Source organism: Gavia stellata, chromosome 9 (assembly GCF_030936135.1).
Source record: "Gavia stellata isolate bGavSte3 chromosome 9, bGavSte3.hap2, whole genome shotgun sequence".
NCBI classification, from domain to species: domain Eukaryota; kingdom Metazoa; phylum Chordata; class Aves; order Gaviiformes; family Gaviidae; genus Gavia; species Gavia stellata.
Window position 1 is genome coordinate 13,451,767 of NC_082602.1, and position 23,122 is coordinate 13,474,888.

The window sequence follows — 23,122 nt, forward strand, 5'->3', positions numbered from 1 at the left end:
AAAAATGAAGGAAATAAAACCTTTTTCTGAAATATAACAAGAAAAAACCCTTTGATTAATTAGTTACAGACTTGCCTTCAGAGGACATTTGGAAACATGTCCAAATCTTAAAATCTTTGTGCTATTCTGTGATTATATTTCCTTACTACTAGTCTGATTTACCTTGCTTCTTCCCGAGCCAAAATCTCCAGTAGTTTTGAAATGTCTCCTGGGCTGTCAGAAAGCACAAGGGAGAATCTGCACACTCTGTTATCAAGGGTCAGGGCACGAGCTATGCACTGTTGCAGCAAATGTAGCTCCAAGTTTCCACTGCATATAACAATCGCCACTCTGAAAACAGAGAGAAAAATAGCATTTTTTGATTAGCACTTGTCCGTGCAAAGGAACTGTAGATCACAGACACTGTATTCAATATCAGCTTAAGATCTGCTAGGACTGCCCTTTGATAAATATGTATGACATGTCAAAGGGGCTCCTGGCTCTCGGCATCAATTGTGGGCAGGCAGTGGGAGCCTAGAAGCTGGCTGCATTACTGGGTCTGAAACTTTGTTTTCATTTTGCATTTGCTGGAGATTTTAGTCCTGTTGGAGATAATTAGCTGCAGAATTGTAGGTCTGTTTCAAATTTTCAAAATGTGACATCATTTTTACCTGGAAATTCTGAGTCTCAACCTCTTAACGGTTAGATAACATGTATGTTCAAGGCTTTCTGTAGCCATTAATTAAATCCATCTCAACCCTGCAAAATGAGTACAGAAATGTTTGAAGAGCAAGCGAAGAGCCACACGGTCAGTGCATGATAATTCTCTCTGCAGAGTCAACCGTGACCCCTTTAAACCCAAACCTGTGCATTTTCCCTTTTATTTTAGTTGGACTGAATTGAAATTTGTTGCTGCTCTGCATGTACTGTCAGCCTCTTCTGAAGAACTGCCTCAGCAGTATATTAGCATACAATGCTGCGCATTGGAAATTTTATGTTGTCTTGAGTGCATGTACATTTAAGTACATTCTGGGCTGCATCCTGAGCCAAGGCTCAATCCGCTTAAGTACTGAGTACTCAAGGCCAGATGCAAGGCAGCACTTACCCACATGTTTAATGCTAAGCACAAGGGTAATCCCATTGACTATCTGGGCAGGAGTTCTCGGGGCCAGAAGGCAGGTGTCACTGAGCGACTGCAGAAGACAGCCTAGCTCCTGTCCCACCACAGACAGGGCTGACTTCCACAAGTGGAATGAGCGAAGACAACAGGCTGACAAGAGCAGGATGCTCTCCTGGCAGATGTGACCATACCTCGTGGAGCTGTGTGTAACGGCCTTTCCCCCAACCATTTGAGAAGACAGGAAAACAACAAGATTTGACAGGTCTCCAGGCTGACATTTGTCTTGTTCAACATGGTCTTCTGGCCTGTGAGTGGTCCCTTCAGCCTGAAGTAGATGCCACAGATAAACCCGTTGCCAGTTCAGGGGCGGGAACTGCCTCGTCACTCATAAAACAAGTAGCTTCTCCCCATTTCATGGGACCAAGGCTCTCAACCCCATGCTTTTGCCGCAGCTCCCTGTTTGCAATAGCTGCCATACCTTTTACCCTTCAACTCGGGCAGCTTCCCTGCAACCAACGCTGCAAGTCCAATGGCCCCTTCTGCATCAACCGTGGATCGCTCATACTCCAGCAATCTCAGCATCGAAATGAGGATGTCCTCCTCCCTGAAGGCAAGAGTTGTGTCAAAAGAAAACAAAACAAAAGAGCTACCAAAAGCAGAAGACAATACATTTATGTATAACTGTATCCTTCCATCCTCCCAGGTACATATGACCCCAAGGTGGTGTTACAGAAAGCTGTGCTGCTGGGAGTGAACGTACATCTTAGTCTTGTTATTAACTGAAAGACAAGATGGCATTTTTTTACTAGAACCATTGTGCTAGCTAAATCCTACTGGTAAGTATATTCTGCCACCTTGGCCTTTCTGTGAAGATTTAGAAGAGTTTTGTCAAAGGCTGCCTTCAAGTGTTGTAGAACACAACAAGGGCAAGTTTTACACCCAGAACATGACCAGCTACTAGCAGCAGGTGAAGTTTTGTCCAAAAGGGTCAGTCTGGATGATGCTCTTAGTCATATGATTTAGTTTTAGGTAGTCCTGCGAGGAGCACTAAGTTGGACTCGATGATCCTTTATGAGTGCCTTCCAACTTGAGATATTCTATGATAGTGGGATTGGGTTCAGTGTCTTCAGTGTCCCTCTTGGAAGCAAAGGCACCTCACCACCACGATGCTCTCACAGTGTGTTCATGATGGCAACTCCTGCCAACCTGCTCTCCACTGTAGATGAACAACCATACCCTGTAGTACAGCACATTTTTCATACACAACAATGTCCACCCAGTATTACTCATTTCACTGCTTTTCTTCACCTACCTCACAGCAACAACTTTATCCACAAGTTTCCCAGTCAGCTGCAAAGAATTGCTGCCAAAGCAAAGCCCGCTCACATCTGCAGATTTCAAAAGACAAAAACATGAGGCTGGCTGCTTTAGGCAAGTTCAACATTTTTTAGAATCCTGACTGTTTTGTGCCCTTAATGAGTGCAGCATGCTGCTGTTATATGATCTTAAGTTGCTTGATTTTATAATGCATTTTGTAATGAAAGACCAAATCTCCCAGGAAGATTTTGCCATTTTGGATCCCTTCAAGAAAATTATGATTCTTCACTGGCATAGTTGCACTGCGAGAGTGACCCTGCAGCCCAGCACTTTTCAATGTTCAACAAGGCTTGAAGGAGAGAAGAACCAAGCATGGCACTGGGTTCGTTAGCTACAACAGGACAGTTAGAAAAGGAGTGCAGAGACATGCAGAGCTTACTGAGAGAGTTAAGAAGTTGTTTATAAAATTTCCATTTAACTCAAAGCTTCCAGAGATTTGAACATCAGGTAAACAGGATATTCTTAAATTGCTTAACAGCTGAGGTTTTTTGAGCAAATGATGTGGAAACAACCGTATCGTTTATAAATGCTGTCGTTCTGAGAACAGTTTTGTGAGTAAATATTTAAGCACCGCATTTTCCTGCCTTGCCACAAATTAGTCTTTTAAACGAGAGTTTTCCCATTGATTCCACTGGTTAAGATGCTGCTTGTGAGCACAATGATCAGATAAATACTCTCATATTTCTAAGTATTCATCTGAACATTTCATGTGCACTGCAAATAGTATTGCACCCCAGGGTGGTGGTGATGGAAATGTGTCAGAAGTTTCTCTTACAGCATGAATTAAATTCTGACTCTTCAGAGGTTTCATTTCAAGTATGTTTGAAGTGAATTAATGAGAAAAGAATATGGTTGGAGAAATCAATTAAAACCTTTATTTTACCTCCAAAAGAATAATCCATTTTCTTACCTCCATAAAAGTGATGATTGCTGCAAGCCTGGTCTTCCATTGGGTGGCCAGCCTTTAAGGATTGTTGCAGTACAGGGAAACTTTCAGATTCGACCCCCTGGGGAAGACAAGTGTTGTTACTTTCTTATTGATCCAGTTATAACACAAGTCACCACCAAAGTGGACACCAAAAAAGCTACACAAAGTTTCCTCCTCTTAGAATTAACAATTAATTTAAAATTGCACAATAACTGTGCTATCACTAAATTTATCCTGTGGCTTATTTAGGGCCAAAATTTTCCAGTAAGAAATTATTTTGAAACACAAACGGGATTTCATTTGCGTTGGAAGAGTCTTCCAACATATTTTCTTAAATCCAGCCAAGCAGCCAAAGGGACAAGAGGCTTCCCAGGTTCTCAGAGGCTCTTCTCCTAGGTGAAGCCCACGGGATCCTACAGTCCCTGTCCCCAGCATACGCAGTTTCTGCCAGTGTATCGCTAGATACCAGTGCAGTGTTATCGCTAGACACCAGTGCCTTTTGAAAACAGCTGTGGTGAAAGCCATCAAAATGCAACACTTCATAGGTGAAAGGAAACTTACAATTACAGAAATCTGTGGGTTGAGGTGTTTGAGTGCAGCAGCCGAGCCTGCCAGCAAGCCACAGTGGCCTCCTGCAGGGAAAATCACTGCGTCCAGCTTTGGCACCTGCTCGTACACCTCCAGCCCCACGGTTCCCAGGCCCGACAGGTAGACAGCACTATCCTCCCTGCGGGAAGGAAGGGCACAGCTCAGCGGGGTTCACAGCTGTCAATGCAATAACAGTGCAATCTACTACTTTAAAGACACCGTTCAACAGAACAAGATATATGTGAGAGTAAATCACCAGCACAATGAAGGGAGGCGGCGATACAACAGCACACTGCCATCAGACAGACCATCACGTGCTGGTACCTACCAGGAGAAAACTTGTGCCGTTGACAAACCCCTCAAATAGCCTTCAGGCTGAAGAGCACTTATCTCTGTTGTTACCAGTATCAGGTGTCTACAGAGCTGGTGAGACAGAAGTCATGTTTCCATTGCCATCACTTCCTTCAGCTTCATGATTTTTAAATGTTGCAGTCCAAATAAAAAAGCAAAGTCTCAGAAGGAAATATCCTCCCTTTATTTATAAGTGGAATTTGGTGTTTGTGATAAATGGGAATTTTCATGAAATTCAAGCATTGTGTTCAACCTCACAAATACCAAACAGATTGCTACTCTTTCCACAATCCAGGGCCAATATCTGATACCTTCACATTACTCTGGAAGACTCTGGAAGGGTAAGAGAAGCATTTAGTCATGCCAAAATACTTGCTGGTAAAACACTTGCAGGCAAAGGTAATATAATGAACAGAATAGGGACAAGCAGAGTCAAAAGAGTGAAGAAAAGTCCACTGTACAGTCACACGACTGACTTGGATCTATTTCTAAAAACTGTTTTGTGTTTTATTTAAAAGTTAGCAATGAGGTAAATGTAGAATGATATATGAACAAAAAATATGAGACCTCTGTATGCCTGTACGTTCTGCTTTTTCTGGCAGGCGGGTAAGCAAACAGAATTATAGATCCAATTACTTCACTTGATTTACTTGATCCAGGATGTTCAGGTACTAGGAATCTATGCTTTTATTACTGTTAGACGTGCACAGAGAGGCTCAGCACAGGAGCACAGAACACCTGCAAGGTGGAGACCAAGGTCCTCTTGAGAAGTTACCTCTCATATCTAGCAAAACACAGCAAATTCCTCAGGGCAAGAGTCTGTATAACTACACAAGAAAGGATGGGATGAATGAACTTTCACTCCTGTAGCACAGCTAAAGACGGAGGCAAGAAATCATAGTGGGATGGGTAACTGAACCCTTGAATTTATTGTCTTTATCAAGACATAAGAAGGAGGAGAGAGCTCCTTCAGTATGTCACGAAACATATCACTATTCTCCTGAACAATTCTTCTGCAGTCTTATTTGCAAATAAGATTCAGAACTGAGTTTACCGAGTTACCCCTGCCATGGTTACATGGGAAACCATGGGGACCTGCAAAAAAATGAATGAGGACCTGGGATATTCAATTTACCAGTAAAACTTCTCCAACAACTGGAAATTTTGTCCGAAGGAGACTGCTCTGGGCATGGAGATCTATTAGCAGTTTGAATGAATGTTTCAGATAATCATGTTTTCCTTGCTAACATCTAGTTAGAACACCAGTTCACTCATCAGCTTTCAGCTTTTTATAATAAAATGGGTTATTTTACTTGCACTGTGACTGATTACTTTTGCTTTGTGAAAGCAAACGTGTATCCCAGTATCATATGCCACTGAAAGCCAAATCAAGGAAAAGGGCTGATAAATCTAAAGACTGTAGATTTAAACAAGCATTCTTGAGTCAGAGCTAGAAATTTGGCCATTTGCCTTCTGAAACGTGCGATACATCAGCAATGAAAGATGGGCTGCCAGGCTTCAGTTTCCCAAAGAAATTTTGACATGGCAGCTAGCAGGCTCCGTTCCCCTGTTCTCCAAATAATGGTCTCGAAAGCTATCAGCTGTCCTTCCTAGAGTAACAGACTAACCAGATCACAAACGAACGAGGATCAGGTCTGATCAGTATTTATATATGGAGTTACACAGGAAAAAACTGGGGCCTCAAGGAAGGAAGGTGTGTCATTCAATCTGTAGCACTCTTACCTCTCTGATTCACAAACAATCTTTCTCACATCATCCCAGAGGTACTGTATTACCTGTTGGCAATATTCACATTGCATTTATAATGAGGTCCTGAACAGCTATAGTTATTAAAAATCCCATGTTACTTAGGCAGCAATTAGGTAGTCTAATTCCAACTTGAAAAGTCACATTTTCTTCCTGGAATTTCACAGGAAGTTGCAGTTGGATAAAAAGTTTCCTTCTTCTAATTGAACTCTTGCATGATCATCTTCATAACACAGTGTTTTAATTGCACTCCAGAAATGGGAAGAACTGATACTGACACACCCGACTACAGGACGTTACCCATGCAGGTAAAACCAAGGACAGTCACATAATGTCTACTTCAGGAAGGAAAGAATGCGTTCTCGATTAAGGAGATCCAGAGACCAAATTGCTAGGGATTTCACGCAAGCTTGAATTAAACTGAAATAAAATAACATTTCAGAAGTTCCATTCTAAAGCATTGGAGATCAGCTGATGTTTTACAGACAGCTTTGGCAAGTGACGATGAATGTGTGTCAGACACATATTGAAGAAGACTGGCTATTCATATATGCATACACCTCTCTGGGAAAGCTCTCCAAGTCTACACTTAACAAAACACGTTTCAGGCATCCCATTATGAAAAGGCTCACAATTGTAGTGAGGGGTTTTTTCTATTTTTTTCTCCAGAGCGTGAAAAATTGCATCTGCGAGGTTTTGATTAAACATAGTAACAGACTGAATAACTCCGTTTCTTCTAACCTGAAATACCTGTTACTTGTAACATGCAACCTGAAATAAATCAGAGTGCTTTGATATTATTAACGGTAACGTGTGCATTTAGAGTTCCTCAATGCTAGGTGCTGAAGTCCTTCACATGCATTGTCCCTGGAGCTTATCGCAGCTTTATGTAACATAAATAATTATTTGGGGAGGAGGAGAAGATTAAACATGAAATTACAATAATATAATTTAGTTCTTACGAGCAAACATGATAGCTGATGCAAGCCAGCTGGGAGTTCAAAAATGGCTGACAGAAATTTGGAAATCATGAAGTTATGGAAAGCTGTGGTTTTCAAAGAAAGCCTAAATGGGTTTAAAATTCAGTGGAATCTAGGGCACCTCATTCCCTTGGGTTTCTTTAACAGTCTCAGTCTGGAACAAGGTTGTGCCCATGGTGACACACAAGGAACACCAACAAGCCCTGTGGGCCACTTGCTGTCGGCAGAGCTAACAGTGCATTTGAAGAGTACAGTTTTTAATATTGCCTTCCCAATAAACCAACTGGGAAAGAAGTGAGGACTTCCGCCATTCTGCTGATTCTGGGATCCTCTTTCCAGGCAACATTACTCATTACTACCATGTTCAATGCAGTAGTGCCTAGGAGCCGAAGGGAAACGGGCACTCACTGCAGTAGGTGCCGTACGAACACGAAGTGGTAGATAAGGCTTGCACAGAGGCAGCAATGGGGAGGGAGAATAACATTCCAGCTCAGTGCATCAGGTGGACCACTGGCTACCTCACGCTAATGATTCACCCCCTGCACTTTTGGAAATCTTACTTGAAAAAGGGTAAGAAAAAATAAGAAAAGGGAAGGGAAAGGCAAAAGATACTCCAGAGAGAAAAGGACAAAAAGGGAAAATTGATCGGTTCTAAATATTTTTGCCTGTCTTATCTTATTCTACTCATGTTTTTATTAGATCCAGCTTGTTCAATGACCTCAAATAGTTCAAACTTAAATTTATACTCATCCTCAGCTACTTTAAATGTATGTGTGAAGTAGCATCTTAATCATCTTTTTACAAGGCAGAATCACAGTTTTGTCCCTCACACCGGATATGTGAAAAATTTACAGCATTAACCTTCTCTTGCTCTACACTATGCCGCTGAACCCTTTGCATTAAAGATTAGCTTTTAACTCCCTTATTCCAAACAGAGACCAAAAATGAATGATAGCCTTAATGCTTTCTGACAAGGCTCACAAAGAGTTAACATATATCCATTATCATACTAACCCATATAATTCCTCATCAAGAAGTTTGCCTAATTTGGAGGAAAAGAAGAGTGTTTCCTTTTGTTTTCCATCCCCAGCTGTTATAGAAAGATTCATGATTTGTGCCTGGGAATATGTAGCTGTCCATACTCCAGGTAATGGTAACATTTTGATGACCTGTGATCAAATTTTAATGAAACTAATTGTTTTTGCACAGCTGTGCAAGTATCTAATCTAATCTTTCTAGTCAGCCTGACTTTCCACTTACTCTTCGAGGTAGAGGTAACCATTCTCCTGCGCCAACCTTCTTGCGTGCGTCTGGGAATCCTTAGCTGTAGTGCCATAGGATATAACCATGGCACCGTACTCACGGCACATTTTCACTCTGGCGGGGGACGTGCTGGTTGACATGATGACAAACACTGGAATACGGAGCTCTGAGGCATGGTAAGCAACAGCCATGGAAAAGTTACTGTCCGAAGCCACGATCACACCCTTTCTTTGCTGATCCTAAAAAACAGGGTTGCTTATTGCACATTATATAGTGTCACAAAGCTGTCCCATATGATCCTGGATCATTCTAATGGTCTGACTTCCTTCTTTTCGTCTACTAGCTGATCATATTATGATACAGTATACGCATGTCTGACGTGATCTCAGGACTTATACACAGAACTAAGACAGAACAAGATCAATCTCTGTTCCTGCACTCCTCTGGGTTAAATTCTTGTTCCATTGGAATTAGCTGCAAAACTCCAGCTGATCCCAGAAGTGCCAATATCTGGCCCCTCAGAGCCGACATCTGGTCCCTCTTCCCTGCCTGTGTTAAACTATTTCATTCCACATTTCCCTTTAATAGATTTATTCATATTATTACAAAAATGCAGGAATAACCACTGCTTCTGGGCTGCTGTATCATGCCAATTCTGATTGTCATTGCTGCAGAGACTCAAAAGCCTCCTACAACAAATTATAAACAAGCTATTCATGTAATGATACTGAAATTCATTACAAAATCAACTGGTGATCTAGGTCCTTCTCATCACCCATTGTAACTCAATTTCATCATCACTTAAAGTTTGGTGGTTTCAACATGTCAGAACCATAGTACGCATACAAACACCTTCATCTAAATGCAACAGAAAAATGCTGATGTTGACATTTTGCAAGCTTTTCTTTCAAATATTTTTAAGCATTTCGCCAGCAGATCGGCCAAGCGTAAAGAAAGTAGTAAAGTATTTTACATTCAGATACTTGTAGACCTGCCTATGTTGTTCAGCACAATGGTTCAAAAGGCAAGAAACACTGCGATTCCATGGACATTACGGGCAAAATTATCTTTAATTCTGCTCCATTTTTGTGAAGCAGAACTAATGTATTTCTTTTTGAATGTTGAGATGTTGTTATACCTGAGGCAATGATGTCAGAAGGTAAAGTACACCTCGTTCCTTCACAGATCCCGTGTACTGGAGGAACTCTTTCTTTAGGTAGATGTCCATTCCATACTGCTTGGATAGCCTAGAATACTGGAGTATAGAAATTTTATTACGGGGGTGTATCTAAAATTAAGAAAAATCTTTCACATCCCATCAGCTCCCTCGTGAGGCACTCATTCAACTGCTATGTATGAGCTCTAAAAAGTAAATTTCATAATCTGTTTCTTTAGAAATACATGACAGTGTGTTGTTACCTACCAGATTCTTCTGGTTTATGGAAGTCATTTTCAAACTCGCAGCAGCGAAATATGTACCCCATGCCATTATGAATTCTGAAAATAGCACTGTTTTGGTCTTACTGTTCAAAAAACAGATATTAAAATTATTTTTTCCAATGATTTCAAAAAACACCCTATGGTCTGATATTTTAGCACTTGCCAAAACTGGATATTGAATACCCAAAAAATAAGGTCATCTCCTAATAGATGCAAAAGCAGTTAGAAAATTCCCTGAGTCCCATTATGACTCTGCTATGGTTTCTGCCACTGATTCACCACTGAATATTGTCCATTTTGCATCCTAAGGTCAGTACAACATTAGTAAAGACATATCTTATTTGAAGAATGATAGAAATAACAAAAAAATATTTCCCAGACTGCAAGTGTAAGCAGCAGCTCTTTGAAAATGCTCGGTGTTTGGAACAGAAAGGATCCCTGAGCTGAGAGTAATTAGCAAGCATAGTACATGCGATGCCGTGTCCAAGTACATGATTTTTTTAACTAATGGCAAACCTTTATCAATTTTTATAGTAAGACACTCACAGCGAGCATCACCATATTTATTTCCTATTACCATATTATCTAAAACAAGAGTTTTAAACAAGATAACTTATGAAATAGAGCTGCAGCAAGCCTGTGGGTTCCAGTTCCTAGGCTTACTGTGTCTCTATTTCATAACTGGCTCTATTTCTTCCATTGGCTGCCAAAGCAAATGAGGACCTGGGGATTTAGGGGAGCAGGCCCTCCTTTATGATAAGTCACAAAGAGAGATAGCTTAAAAGACAGCATGAAAACATATTTTAAATATTTATCTCAAAAAGTATCTGGCAGTGTCATGCGTATGGTGTGTAGCGTACATATTACTATGTACTGAAATATTTTTCAGACTGTGGGACTTTCAAGGTGAATTTATATAAACTAAATATATCTGAAATGGATACTTGCTTTAAGGTATACAATTAAACTAAATATTTCAGATTAATGTTTCAAGGCTTTTTAGTGGATTTACAAGCATATGTTAAGTTCCTCACCCGTAGGTGGGGCCAGATTCTCTACTTTGCTTCTGAAAATCCTGCAATAGGAGCTACCACTCGCTGCTCCTTTGGAATCTGGCTGCAGAACTGAAAGAATGGAAAGTGCTTAGTACACTAATAGGATGATGGTTTACATCCTAAACAGCCTAATCTATGGAGAATGCCTATGCAAAACAGAACAAGAACACTAGACAAGAAACACTACTTTACTGGTTCTTCACATACCGTACTAGTTCTATCATTTTTGGTTTTGTAGAGAATCTTGGATTCTAGAGTGAATAATGAGAAAAAGGATTTAAGGAGATGAACCCTGTGACTTTATAAAGTTGCTGGGTCTCCTACAGTTAAAAATGTGTGTCATTAAGTCACTCTTTACCACAGAGGTGGTGTACTTCAGATTGTTGTTATTTTTCTTTAATTTTGATACTCAATATTTTAACTCTTTAGGTTATCCTTTTCCGCTTCCTTTAACTGAGGCTTTTTTTCCACGTAGCCTAAATATAGCAATTCCTTGTAACAAAGGAGGTGTCAGCACTAGTTTCAGCTGTACTGACCTGATGCTGACCTTGTAAGACTCATTGAACCAGTCTCTAAGTTTTCCCTTTTGTCACCATGATCTTATCTAAGGACTACAGATACTGTGTCTAACGTACAACACACAGCACAGTCTCCACTTGGCATCCACAAAGCTAACACAAAACAACCCTTAAAGTTCTTACATCAGTAACCACACTAAGTGCCCAATTTAGTGCTAATTCCTTGTTTTCCTATACTCACTACCTCTATAACATCTGTTACAATCATTCATGATGCCGCATCTGAGCTCCTGGCAAACTCCTGCATAAGGATCCAGGACACTCCACCCATGGTCTTACCTGCAGATTAGGAATCACCCTGCAAAGTGTTTCTCCATTCAAGTAACTGAATGGGTCATAGTCATGGTCGCTTTTTTAATCCAAATAAATGTCCCTGAAAGGGGCTCTTACCCCTCAGCAATGAGTTAAAACAAAGGTTATCTGTGTTTTGCTTGACACCACCCTGTGCTTTCAATACTTTCTTTTTGAATTAGTGCATGAAGCATACATTAACGACTTCTGTGGGACAATTACATTGCATAGCAACAGTCATGGGCTATTTTCACACTAAAACCAGTGGGGATATAGGTTTTCCACTATTCTGATCATCCCAAAAGCATAGTTCGTAAAAAGAGACTAAAGAGAGTTAGCCTGTTTAGCTTGGCACAGTAAATGCACTGTGTTGCATAAATCTGCCAGGGACACCCAAGAGAAAAGAACTATTTAAGTTGAGGGGCAAAGCTGCCTGAGAACAAATGGTGTGAATTGGCCAAAGAGAGCTTAACTGCTTGTGAGCAGGAGCAGGCTCAGTTTACAGCAAGTTTTGTATTACATGGATGCCTGCAAGAGCAGAAGAGGGACTCAGTGGTGCAGTCTTACCTTTTCCTGCGTTAGGATTTGTTGAGAGCAAGGACACAGCTCAGGGGATGGGGCTGAGATAGACTTTACTAGTTTGGCAGAAGTGCACGATGCCATGAGCTGCAGAGAAGGGATGATCCAGGCTATCAAAGGGTAAGGAGCTAGCTAGTTCTGTTTTCCAAATTAAGCCCTGACACTCTCCCTCTCCCTGCCCATAGACGTACCTTTGTGCAGCAAGATTAAACCCATCTAACAAATATGACCAGAGCTGTCAATTACAGAGAAGCGCATTGCTCACTACATGCAATATAAATGCAAATCTTCTCTTCCTGGGACAGTCTCTCCACAAAAGCAGAAGACTGACACTTCTGTCTAAAGCACAGACTGTACTCTCAAGCATGACAGTCTGAGAGATTTGGTGACAAACCATGCGATGTGCAGAGTTTGGTATGCCCCCCCTCTGTTTGGCCAGGCCCTGGCCCCCCGACCACCCATGCTGCACTTGTGTTTGCTCACTCCCCTGCCGCCTTCCTGAGCAAGCCACCTTTTCCACTCTGAAAGGAAATCCAGGTACAGCTGGCGGGATGGGTTACTCCCGAGTCGCTCGGAACCGGCAGCATACGAATGCAAAACGCATCCATTTTGACTCCCTGCACTCCGGCCAACACTACCCTGCAAGTCTTTTTGTGCCACCTTACAGCCCCAAACAGTCTTGTATCATGCCCGTTGTCACAAGACACACTTCTTCAGTAGTGCGCTACAAAAAACACAGCTATCCTTATTTGGGGAACTCTAAGCTAAAAAAACCCCACCGAAAGTAATTATGATGTCTCTGGATCAGCAGGCACCATCTGGGAACCAGGAGAACTGCTGCGCCTTGCAGACCCAACCCCTTTGCTCCAGGGAGTGTTAACCCCAAGCAGTGGCTCATACACCAAGGTCCTCTCCCTGTGCAGGCCAGAAAGACAATCCACAGCCGGGGAGGCTAGCAGGGTGCCCCGCGTCAGCAACAGGGAGGGATTCGTGGAGAGAGTGATTTGGGGCTGCTGCTGTGAATTGCCATTTGGCAAACACGCTCTTCTCATCCACTGCAGGGAAAAGAGGGGATTAGCCACAGAGTGATTACAGTAGCCTTCATGAAGAGCTCCCAACAGTAGAAACACACCACAAATTAAATAGCTTGCCACTGTACTTCTCTTACGCTTTAGCAAATGCTTGTACATTTATGGGAGTGTCTCAGGTTTTTTTCATACCTAGACTGATCGATAGGTGTGTATATTTGTCTGCGCACATCTTAACGTCCTCGTTTTGTTGGAGACACACGTGGCAGAACCACCTGGTTACAGAACATATCCAGCCTTGCCAGGCTGGCCAGGCTAGGAAGGAAAATCTGTACCTTCAAACTCTCCAAATATAAGGGCTGGTTCCAAACCAGAACCTCCCACAAGACTGCTTACCCAAACACTGATAGTCCGCCATCTCCAGCTCAGGTTCCTTGTAGCAAGAGTTTTTCACCAGGAGCATACCACAGTGCATTAAGTCTATGCCTAATGTGGTTTACGCTTTGTTTGCAGGTCACTGCAATCTTTGAGGATTTAGGTTAGTGTAAACAGGTACGACGAAAACGCTTATTGACAATTAACAACAACTAATACAAACATGAGTCGTCTCACACAGATGTATCTGCTGCAACTCGCACATACTCGTCATTCATTTCTGATCAACTTTTAGCAAGAAAATCAAAGAAATACTGAGAGAATGCAAAGCCATATAAACACCCTACCATGCAGGGGGTTTTCTGAACACCGCACTGGATTTTGAAAGCTGCTGCACTAATATCTTCAAATCGAATCAGCTTGTTAGAGCTTGTCAGGCTGGTCCTACTGCTTGACTGAGGGATGCGGGAAAGGGCATCCCTAAGTAACTCCTCATTACGGCTCACTATCTTCATTTCCCAGGTCTTCACATCCCCGTTCAGGTAATCCTCCTCACCAAAATCTTTCAGTCTCTCAGGGTTGATGGAGGGTGGCTTCTTCCCAATAAGGCCATTTCTTATTGGCCCATCCTTACAACAGTGAAGATCACAAAGTGCTGGGGCATCTTGTTTCTTTATTTTATTGTCATCCCTACAAACAAATAAAAGAAACTCGTTAGGAAAGCTTGGGTGATTAAAGGCTTGACATTTAGCATTTAGGAAGGATGCACATCTCAGTTGCTCTTTGCAAGTCTCAAATAGGCAGACTGGATTATTACCATCATACTACCTTATCTTGTAGGTGGATTGAAAGCTACTGTAACCAGCCAGCTTTTAGGAAAGACACGGATAACCTGGCATGTGGACAAACTGGGAAACTGTCATACCCAAGAAAATAAGAAAGATAGAACTCATGCTGTCTGGGCAGCCAGACCTTCCTCAGTACTCAGTCTCAATCAGCAATGATCCCAGTTCAGTGCTTCCATAAATTTTGGAATAACTGGAATTCTATTTGTTGTGTACAACTCCGTGTTTTTCAAAAAAGGCAAATAGCTGCTGCAGAGCATTCCCTAATACTATTAATAGCAGTAACAAATGTCACTATGCTGTACACAACAGGTCTGCTTCTCCGCTCTTGCATACTTGCAGAGCACACTCCTGACAGTCGTCAGCTGCCTCGTGGTGGGAAGGAAATTACTTTGATAAGGGATAACAATTTTATCCTGCTACAGAGCTAAAGAACTAGGTCTCCTGATCTTTACTGATAGATAAAAACACCTGTAGATAAGATGACACTGATGCCACACAAAACTCCTTCCCCAAGAAACTTTGGAGAGACAACACTGCTATAAAATTTTGCCAGTTTTCCTACCTTCAACTGCCTTACTCTATGGTCCAGTCTTCAGTTCACAAGGGATAATATACTGTAGTGTAGGAATTTGCAGCCCGACTAACAAATAAATGCAAAACTTCCAGGAATTCTTGGAATTTGGAGAGTAATGTGGGGGAAAAGGAGCATTAAGCAGAAGACCAGTGATTTGGAAAAGAGCTGGTACAACCCCTGGTCTGTTGCTATGATTACAAGATAGTATAAGCCCCTCTACACAAAGGACTCGATATTAATCTGTTTGGAAGAAAGGTTTTTCTAAAAAATATACATGTTAAATTATGTCAGAGATTTCAGCATCATCTCCAACAAAAAAAAATTTACCATTTTCACAAAACAAATTGGATTTAAGTTATGCAGTTATTCATCAGCAGGGCTGGCTAAAGCAAATGTTGCCCTAGTTTTACAGCAGTGATCAGCACTGTAATATGCATTGTAATAATTTCCAAAAAGAATTTTAAAATATTTAGAAACAGCTGCTTTTTGAGCAATTGCCCCACTTTTGGCAGTGTCATCCATTTTCTTTGTGGTCCCAATAATCTGTGCCAGTAGCTCTGCTGCCTTTTATATTTCCAATTGTTCCACTGAGGACTACACATAACAATATGGGCAACATAAGAGGTTTTGTTATTTGTGTCAAGTAATATACCAGTAGCACCAATCATTCTGTATAGCCTCACAGGAGACAAAAAAGGACAATTTTTGTAGCAAGGTCTTCTCTCTCCAAACATTAATGAGATCAATGCTAATTTTTTAAGATAAATAAAGTATTTACACATTTGTAACTTGTTTATTTTGAAACTTGTGATTTAAAATGTTTTCCCATTACCATATCTTAACGCTGAAGCCCCCAAACAGCAGGCATTCTGCCTTCAAATTAAATAGCTTATCAAGTAGCTCTATTCCATACTTTTCTGCATTTCTGCTCCTTTGGGGTTAGAGGGTTGGAACGATTCATAAAAATGTTAAGCTTCCAGTGTTAGTTCTCATGCATATTAGTTAGCTTAATACAAAGATGAGAATCAGATCACACTGTCTCCCTGTGAACTTGTTACAGCACAGCCCTTGGCATAAACAACAGCTATCATCATTTAAGGGGCCACATCACTGTTAAGAGTTCATTCCCTACCTCCCCCCACAAAAAAACTTTTTCGATATCACAGTAGCCCATAACCACTCCAAAAAGAGAAGAACATATACCTCTTATCTCTAAACATATTATCTAAAATGTTTAGCAAACTTTAGCAATGAATGATATTTCTTACACTGGCAATGAGTTAAAAGGGTATATGTAGGGTAAAATATAAAGGTAGATCAAAAATTTGTGATTTTTCTAGGTCAAAGGTTTTTTTTACTGACTGGCATTTGAGATAGGAGATAAATTCGTACATATTCCCTGCATCTGTTGCAATCAACTACAAAAAGTCCATAAAAAACCCCAGCCAAAGATGACCACAAAAAGTCCATTGATGAACCAGGATTCTGCTAGAAAGTACAAACTTCAGGGTAAGGCCTCACCACACTAGTGCCATCAAATATTTTTATCTGCAAGTAGAAAGACCAAAATGGGGTAGTGATTTTTGGCCCTACTGTTAGATTTTGGGTTTTTTGGCAGAACAAAGGAGGGAAGTAAATCAGATTCTCAGTCCTTGATCTGCAGCACTGCTTTCACGAACAGTAAATATCTGCTCAGGACCCTGATGCAGACAACACCTTATGACCATTGGAGGAAAAGAACAAAAGTCAAACAGCTGTAAAATATGTGTAGGTTTTTCAAGCTTGAGGTGGGTTTAAAGCACATCTGAAACATTACCATCTCAACATTTAATATGAAAACTGTCATCCATTTGCATCTGAAAGGTCAGCAGCCTCATTTACCAAAGGAATATTATCATGCTATTGTGTATGCATGTATTGTATATATTTATTTCAGATTAATTTTTATCCTCCTTCTATGTACATATTTTTCATGTACATTAGCGAATGACATTTTTCCCTATTGAACCTGCCTGGGTGTGCCACTGAGAGCTCTCAAACTCCCAAGGTAAGCAGCGGGTTGAGGTTTGATAATCCATCACAAACAGGCAACTAATAACCCTGTTAGGTCAGATGCATTTCTCCCCTCAAACAGTTTGTATGCTTGGAGTAGATCAGCTCAGTATGAATTTCTTTTGCAGGAGCAGTCAAAGCAGGCAGCAAAGCATGCAAGTGCTCACAAGAAGACAGCACGTGACTTCTCGTGCACAGTAACAAAATATGGCCCCTATTCCAGCGATCATGCCCACCAGATGAAAATCTGAGCCAATATAAATACAAACCCAGCATTATAAAACATTGCTCCTTTGCTCCTTTCAAATGGATCGCTTTTCCTTTTTTGGAATTTGTCTAGGAAAGTTTTCATTAAAAAGTCTGGTTATTTCCAGCCATTAAACAAATATCCAGCTGGCAAGCTTTGTTACATGGTTATAAATTATGACTTTTTACCTTTAAAGTGATTAGTAAAAGCAAACATCAAAACACAGTTTATAAACCTACTTTTTCAAGAACAGCTGCTCAGCATAACTGCAAAAAATAAAAGAGAAGATCCGTATGCAGACATTCCACGAATAATTAAGGAACTGGAAAAAATATCATTTGTTTCAGCAGATAGCTTTACAGAGTTTAAAGTTTCAAAGCCAATGCAAAGACAGTGTGTGCTGAAATGTACTCTTAGAATGATAGAAAGCAACAACTCGGAATGAATAATTTTTCTGTTTCCAATTCGGTTTTTTGAATATACTGATAATTTTCATCAAGTTAAATAGCACTGGGGAAAACAAGTTCGGAAAAATAGAAATATTGATAAACTAAGTAATTAATAAAAACAACAAAAATAATTTTTGGAAGATAAAATGCGGTAGTAGTGTATACTATACCTGAAGACCACAACTATTGCCTCCATTACAAGGAGAAAGAAATGCCCATGCAGTTATCCTGCAATGACAGGACAATTACGTGTCCCTATCAGATGAAGCACATGAAGATTGCCTTCTTCAGGATCCATGAAATGGACTAAACAGATTAAACTGATATACTGCATCTCTTCAGCTTCTAAAATTGAAGGAGTAAAAAATCTACAAAGTCATGGATGTCCAGAAAATAACAAACTGGGAAGGGTTAGTCGCTGTTTTTCCCAGCGTAAATGTTAGGGGGAGATCATATGAAAGTATCAGATAGAAAATTTAGAAGTTCCCTTCTTACAGAAAATAATCAGCTCTCAGAACCCATTGCCACAGGATGCTATGAAGGACAATGGTATAAACGGGTTCCTAAAAAAATTATGCTACTATATGGAAGTAGGTCTAAAAGTGACCAATAAACACATAATTCAAGAAGCAATCTGTGATTCAGGAAGCCCCTATGCATTTACTTGGCAGACTCCACAAAAGCATATGAGAGAAAGCATCTTAGGTGGCTTTTATTTTTCTCCAAGCTCCTGTCACTGGCCACCACTACAGAGAAGACACAGAGGTAGACTGCTCTTTGGTCTGACCCAGTGGTGCCACTTTGATTTGCTGATGTACCCAAGGTCAGCTTTTGGCCCATTTGGCAGCTTTTACACCTCTTACAAAATGAGTCACGACAACGCGCTTTGAGGCAGAAATGAAGTTGGAATTATGGACTTACATTCCCATGTTACTGTGCTGCTTCACAGATAGAAATTCAAACGTCACGAAAGGAAAAAAAGAAATTTCAGTATAAGACTGAAAACTCAGGATTTCTTTGTCATTTCTACAGCAGTTTTTATCATTTGCATTCACAATGGTACACACTCACCACGAAGAGGGACTGACAGTATGGTACAAGTTCTGTAAAGTATTTTAGCATCCTTATAGGTCTACGTCACGGCAAGAATTTGAAACTCCAGTGCCTAACTTGGACGGATCAGTGGCACAGTGCAAACTGGCAAAGCGTTAAGCTTGAATACCACCTCAAAACATCCCAATTAATTGGGGCTAGCCTGTAATTAACTCATCAGCACACATATACATATATGCATATTCACTATATGTGGATTTTTTATGTCATTCTTTTTTAATGTTTTGGGGGTAGGGGTTCCCTTAAACTCATATCTATATGCTGCCATCATCTTCAGGCTCCCTGAACACCTTCCTGGAGCACACTGAGCAACAGGCATTGGTAAGATACAGTTTTAGACATACTTACCTGTTTTCTGGATAAATGGGCTCAGATCTTATGCCTGCAAGTTTGGAATACCTATTACAGCAAAATGTGACCCCTTTAAAGTCACTTCTGCCTCATTCCTCAAAGTGTTGAGCCGAGATGGGTCACGTACTGGGGGGTGAGGCAGGGGAGCAGCCTGCGGCGGGTAGCAATCTGCTCGGCTTATGAGTGAGATGTGACTAGGGCTGGGATCTCCTCTCAAAGGAGTGAGAAAGAGGTAATCCCAGGATATGACAGAGAGGGCCCTTTCCCTCATCCAAATCCCTCTTTTACCCAGAACCTCCCCAGTGCCATTAATCCTTTTTATTGCACTTCCCCAGCCCTGTCTCCTCTGACCCTTCTGGATGCCTGAGCCTTCCACACCCCTCTGATACCTTCCCTGTTTGTTGCAATCCCCTTTCCCGATAGCTCCTAAACATTCCTGTTCCATCCCAACTCCACTTCTACTTTTTTTCCCCCCTCCCCAAACACATCCAAATGCTGCAACAGCAGCAATTCTTAAAAGCATCTCAGCAGCTTGTGCAAGCAGGTCTTTATGAAAGAAAAATGATAAAAAAATTTAGGCTTGCTGAAATACAAATGGCAAGAAGCATCATAATAAACGTCATCTTCACTGCTAGCAGTTCTAGGGTACTGCACTGTAGAGTGTCTGAGTACCCTCCGCAGGACTACAGGGTGATAAGTAAGCTCCCCAGGCATGGGGAAGGAACACACTAGATCTCTCTTTGACAATACAGTTAAAACAATACTGCACTCAAACATTACTTTCTCAAATTATCGTTATTTTGTATAACACTAGTACCGTATAATACTAGTACTAGCGGCAATTACAGGATGGAAATCTAAAATGCATCTCTGACATTTAGATACTCAAACCCTACAAAAAGTGATTGTTCCTAAATCACATAGGAATCACCAACATCTTCCCCTAAACAGAAAGACAAATTCAGTAAATACTAGCTCAACTTTATTGATAGAAACTGGGGCACAGACAGATCGAGTGACTTGCCTAAGACTCCCACAGGAAGTTCATAGCAGGGCTACTTATCAGAGTGTCTTAAAGGCGAAGAGATCAGGGCTTAGTTACTAGCCTGCACGACACAAACGTTAGGGGATGTATGCACCGTGACCATCCAGCACAGATAGGTACGTAATAACCAAGCCTTGAGATTGAGCAGGCACTTATAACTCTACTCGCTGTATACAGTTCTGACAAAATTGTGTGATGTTACACCAGCAACAAATGCAAAGAAAGCTCAGGCTCATACAGGGAACAACCAAGCTGCATTATCACTTCTGATAAAATATCTCCTTACTTTCAGTAAGTCAGATTTACCAGAGCCTGAGCCTAGTACTCTATCTGCCTTCATCTGTGGTCATAATCCATTGCCAGTCTTCTGTACGCACTACTGAACTGTCATCGCCTACTGCTGGCAATGGCAACTGGGTGTCAGCTGCTAAACAGGTAACATGAGAAAAAGTAATCTGAAAGCAAGAACTCAGAAGGTCACCCCTCTTGGTTACCTCTGCTTCAACACCTTCCAAGTGTCCCTCAAACAGACCCATCCCTCTAAGCAGCTCTTACAGGACATTCACAGCTGTGAGTGTCAAATAATCACTATCAAACACTGCACACAGTTTGGCAGTTAAAACTATTCAAGTAATTAAACCTTTTTCCTCTTTAAGTTAAATGTATTCTGAGTTTAGAGGTTCTCTGGTGATTAACACATCTCCATAATTCACTTGTAGTAAAGAACGAGTAACATAACCCGAACTAGAGGAAAGAGTGGTCCTGTCATGAAAGGACTGGTTTAAGATTCTCAGTTTGCTGCAGAACACGTCACATCATGTGTGACTTTGGGCAAGCCTTTTTTTCAATGCAGAACTGGGATCTTGTCGTCTTCTTCGGTGTTTCATGAGCGTTCATTAACAGCATTGAGCCCACAGAAACAATTTATGTTTTAAATATTACCAACACCTGCGACTACTGGCAGGATGCAGGAAATGAGAATTGCCCCTCGTTTATACCACATCTGGCAATGCCAGGTTGTGATCTTGCTAGCGGTGTCCAGATAATAAAATTGGGGGAGAAAACAACTATGGAAAAGGTTAAGAGTGAGGTTGTGCAAACACAACCATGTCGTACGGGTGCACACCCCCCAGCTGGTGCTACGCAAGGGCACTAGACGTCTCCCAAATTCCATCTGCACCGTTCAAGCCTGAAAACAGGAATTCAAGACGACCATAGGCACCATAACAAAGACAACCGCAGAACACCTGTAATAACAGTATCTGATACAGGCTATCCCAAGATAAATTTTCAGCAGTCCATTGGCCTGTCTAGGGTTTTTTCTAATACTGTACTCACGAAGAAATAAAAAAGCTGAACTCCAAGGGCTTAAAGCATTCAAATCTCCACTGCTTCTAGTGGATGATTCCAAGAGCAACTCGTACCCACAGAACCCTGGGAGACATTGGAAAATTACAAACAATTGCCTTTTTTTTTTTTTTAGAAAGTAAGGAAAAGAAAAAGAAAGCATTACCTATACAGCACAGCGACTAAATAAACAATGAGGTGAAGCAAAACTCCAACTACGACACCGTAAGGAGGCAGGAGGGGTCCAGGGGTTGTCATGTCCGTGGGCCTGGCCCTGGGTGGACCCCGAGGGCTGACCATGACCCCTGAGGGGGAGAAAGGAGCGCTCTAGCTCTAAGTCAGACAGCAATATTCTCCAACCTTTGCCAGAAAGGGTCGTAGTCTTCATCTTCCCTGGAGCGGTCCCTGGGACTTCTGTTTTTTAACACCCTGGAGTAGAGAAACTGTGCTGCAAAATTCATTGTAATTCCTGGTGCAAAGCAAAGCTGGGAGGCTGCGGGCAGGGGACACACTTGCCTGTGAGAAGTGCCAGCCCTGCAATGCCCGGGTGGGAAGCAGTGGGCGATGTGCTGTAAGCAGCTCTCCAGCGCTGGCTGGGCGACGGAAGCGCCTTTGAGAGAGATGGCTGCTGCTATTTAAAGAGATTATTTCAGAGGCCAACCTGTCCTTGTCAATTTGAGTCAGGGCCTGGATTATGCTTGGGTGACGCTCTGTTAGCAGGACACTTGAAGCTTTAGTTACTTACTGCTTAGCTGTGGAGCATGATCTAGACCTGCTGCAGGGCCCACGATTTCAGGGCATGCACTCGGGTAGGCAGAGGCAGCAAGAAAGGGATGCCTTTTTTGTGGTGGTTGAGTGACCTGCAGGGATCCTTCAAGGCAGCACCAAGGGACACAGGTCTTCACGACTGAGGCGCAGAGGAGACCGATTACTTCATTTGGGTCTTCTCTTGGCACAAGTCCTTGTAGCAGAAAAACAGAGACATTCAGATCATACAGACAGAAAAGAAAAGATCGTCTAGGGAAAAGACTGCAGCAACAGATATAAAAAACCTCACCTCTAAATCTGTTCTTCATTGCCCTGAGAGAGCGTTAGCAACGGCAATGCCACATTTCCAGATGCAGGATGCCTGTGCAGTGGGGATGGGAGCAGGGACTCCTCTGTAGTTCCTCTCCTCTGGAATACAGCCCTGATGGAGCACAGGCTCTAGGCTGCTCAGGGACTGACCAGGTGACCCTTTCCAGGTATCAGTGGTCCCTCAGCACCCTCTGCTTTCTGCTGATAGTGTACAAAATCTTAACCTCCAAGACAGAGAACAGGCACATCGTAAAATCTAACCCAAGCCGTGACCTAACCCTCCCCACAGTGTACCGTGAGAGATACTATAATTTGCTTTA

At 41.6% G+C, this 23,122-nt stretch overlaps 1 protein-coding gene across 1 annotated transcript; it reads right to left on the reverse strand.

The window, feature by feature from the left end:
- Positions 1–698: 698 nt before the first annotated feature.
- LOC104253480 (L-threonine dehydratase catabolic TdcB) lies at positions 699–20,914 on the reverse strand. The gene is made up of 9 exons (XM_059821322.1): positions 20,873–20,914; positions 14,047–14,328; positions 9,492–9,608; positions 8,351–8,592; positions 3,966–4,131; positions 3,387–3,483; positions 2,412–2,487; positions 1,578–1,703; positions 699–738 (listed from the first exon to the last, which is right to left on the reverse strand). Exons 1-9 carry the CDS (start codon positions 20,912–20,914, stop codon positions 699–701), a joined length of 1,188 nt encoding a protein of 395 aa, XP_059677305.1.
- Between the last annotated feature and the right edge of the window lie 2,208 nt (positions 20,915–23,122).

Bases quoted from the DNA above. Each gene is read 5' to 3' on its own strand.
- LOC104253480 (XM_059821322.1), bottom strand. From the start codon at position 20,914: ATGGGTCTGTTTGAGGGACACTTGGAAGGTGTTGAAGCAGAG. The intron at 9,609-14,046 runs GTAGGGTGTTTA...TCTATACTCCAG, and splicing joins TTCAGAAAACCCCCTGCATG to TATTCTAGGCTATCCAAGCA. The intron at 4,132-8,350 runs GTAAGTGGAAAG...TCCTTCCCGCAG, and splicing joins GGTTACCTCTACCTCGAAGA to GGAGGATAGTGCTGTCTACC.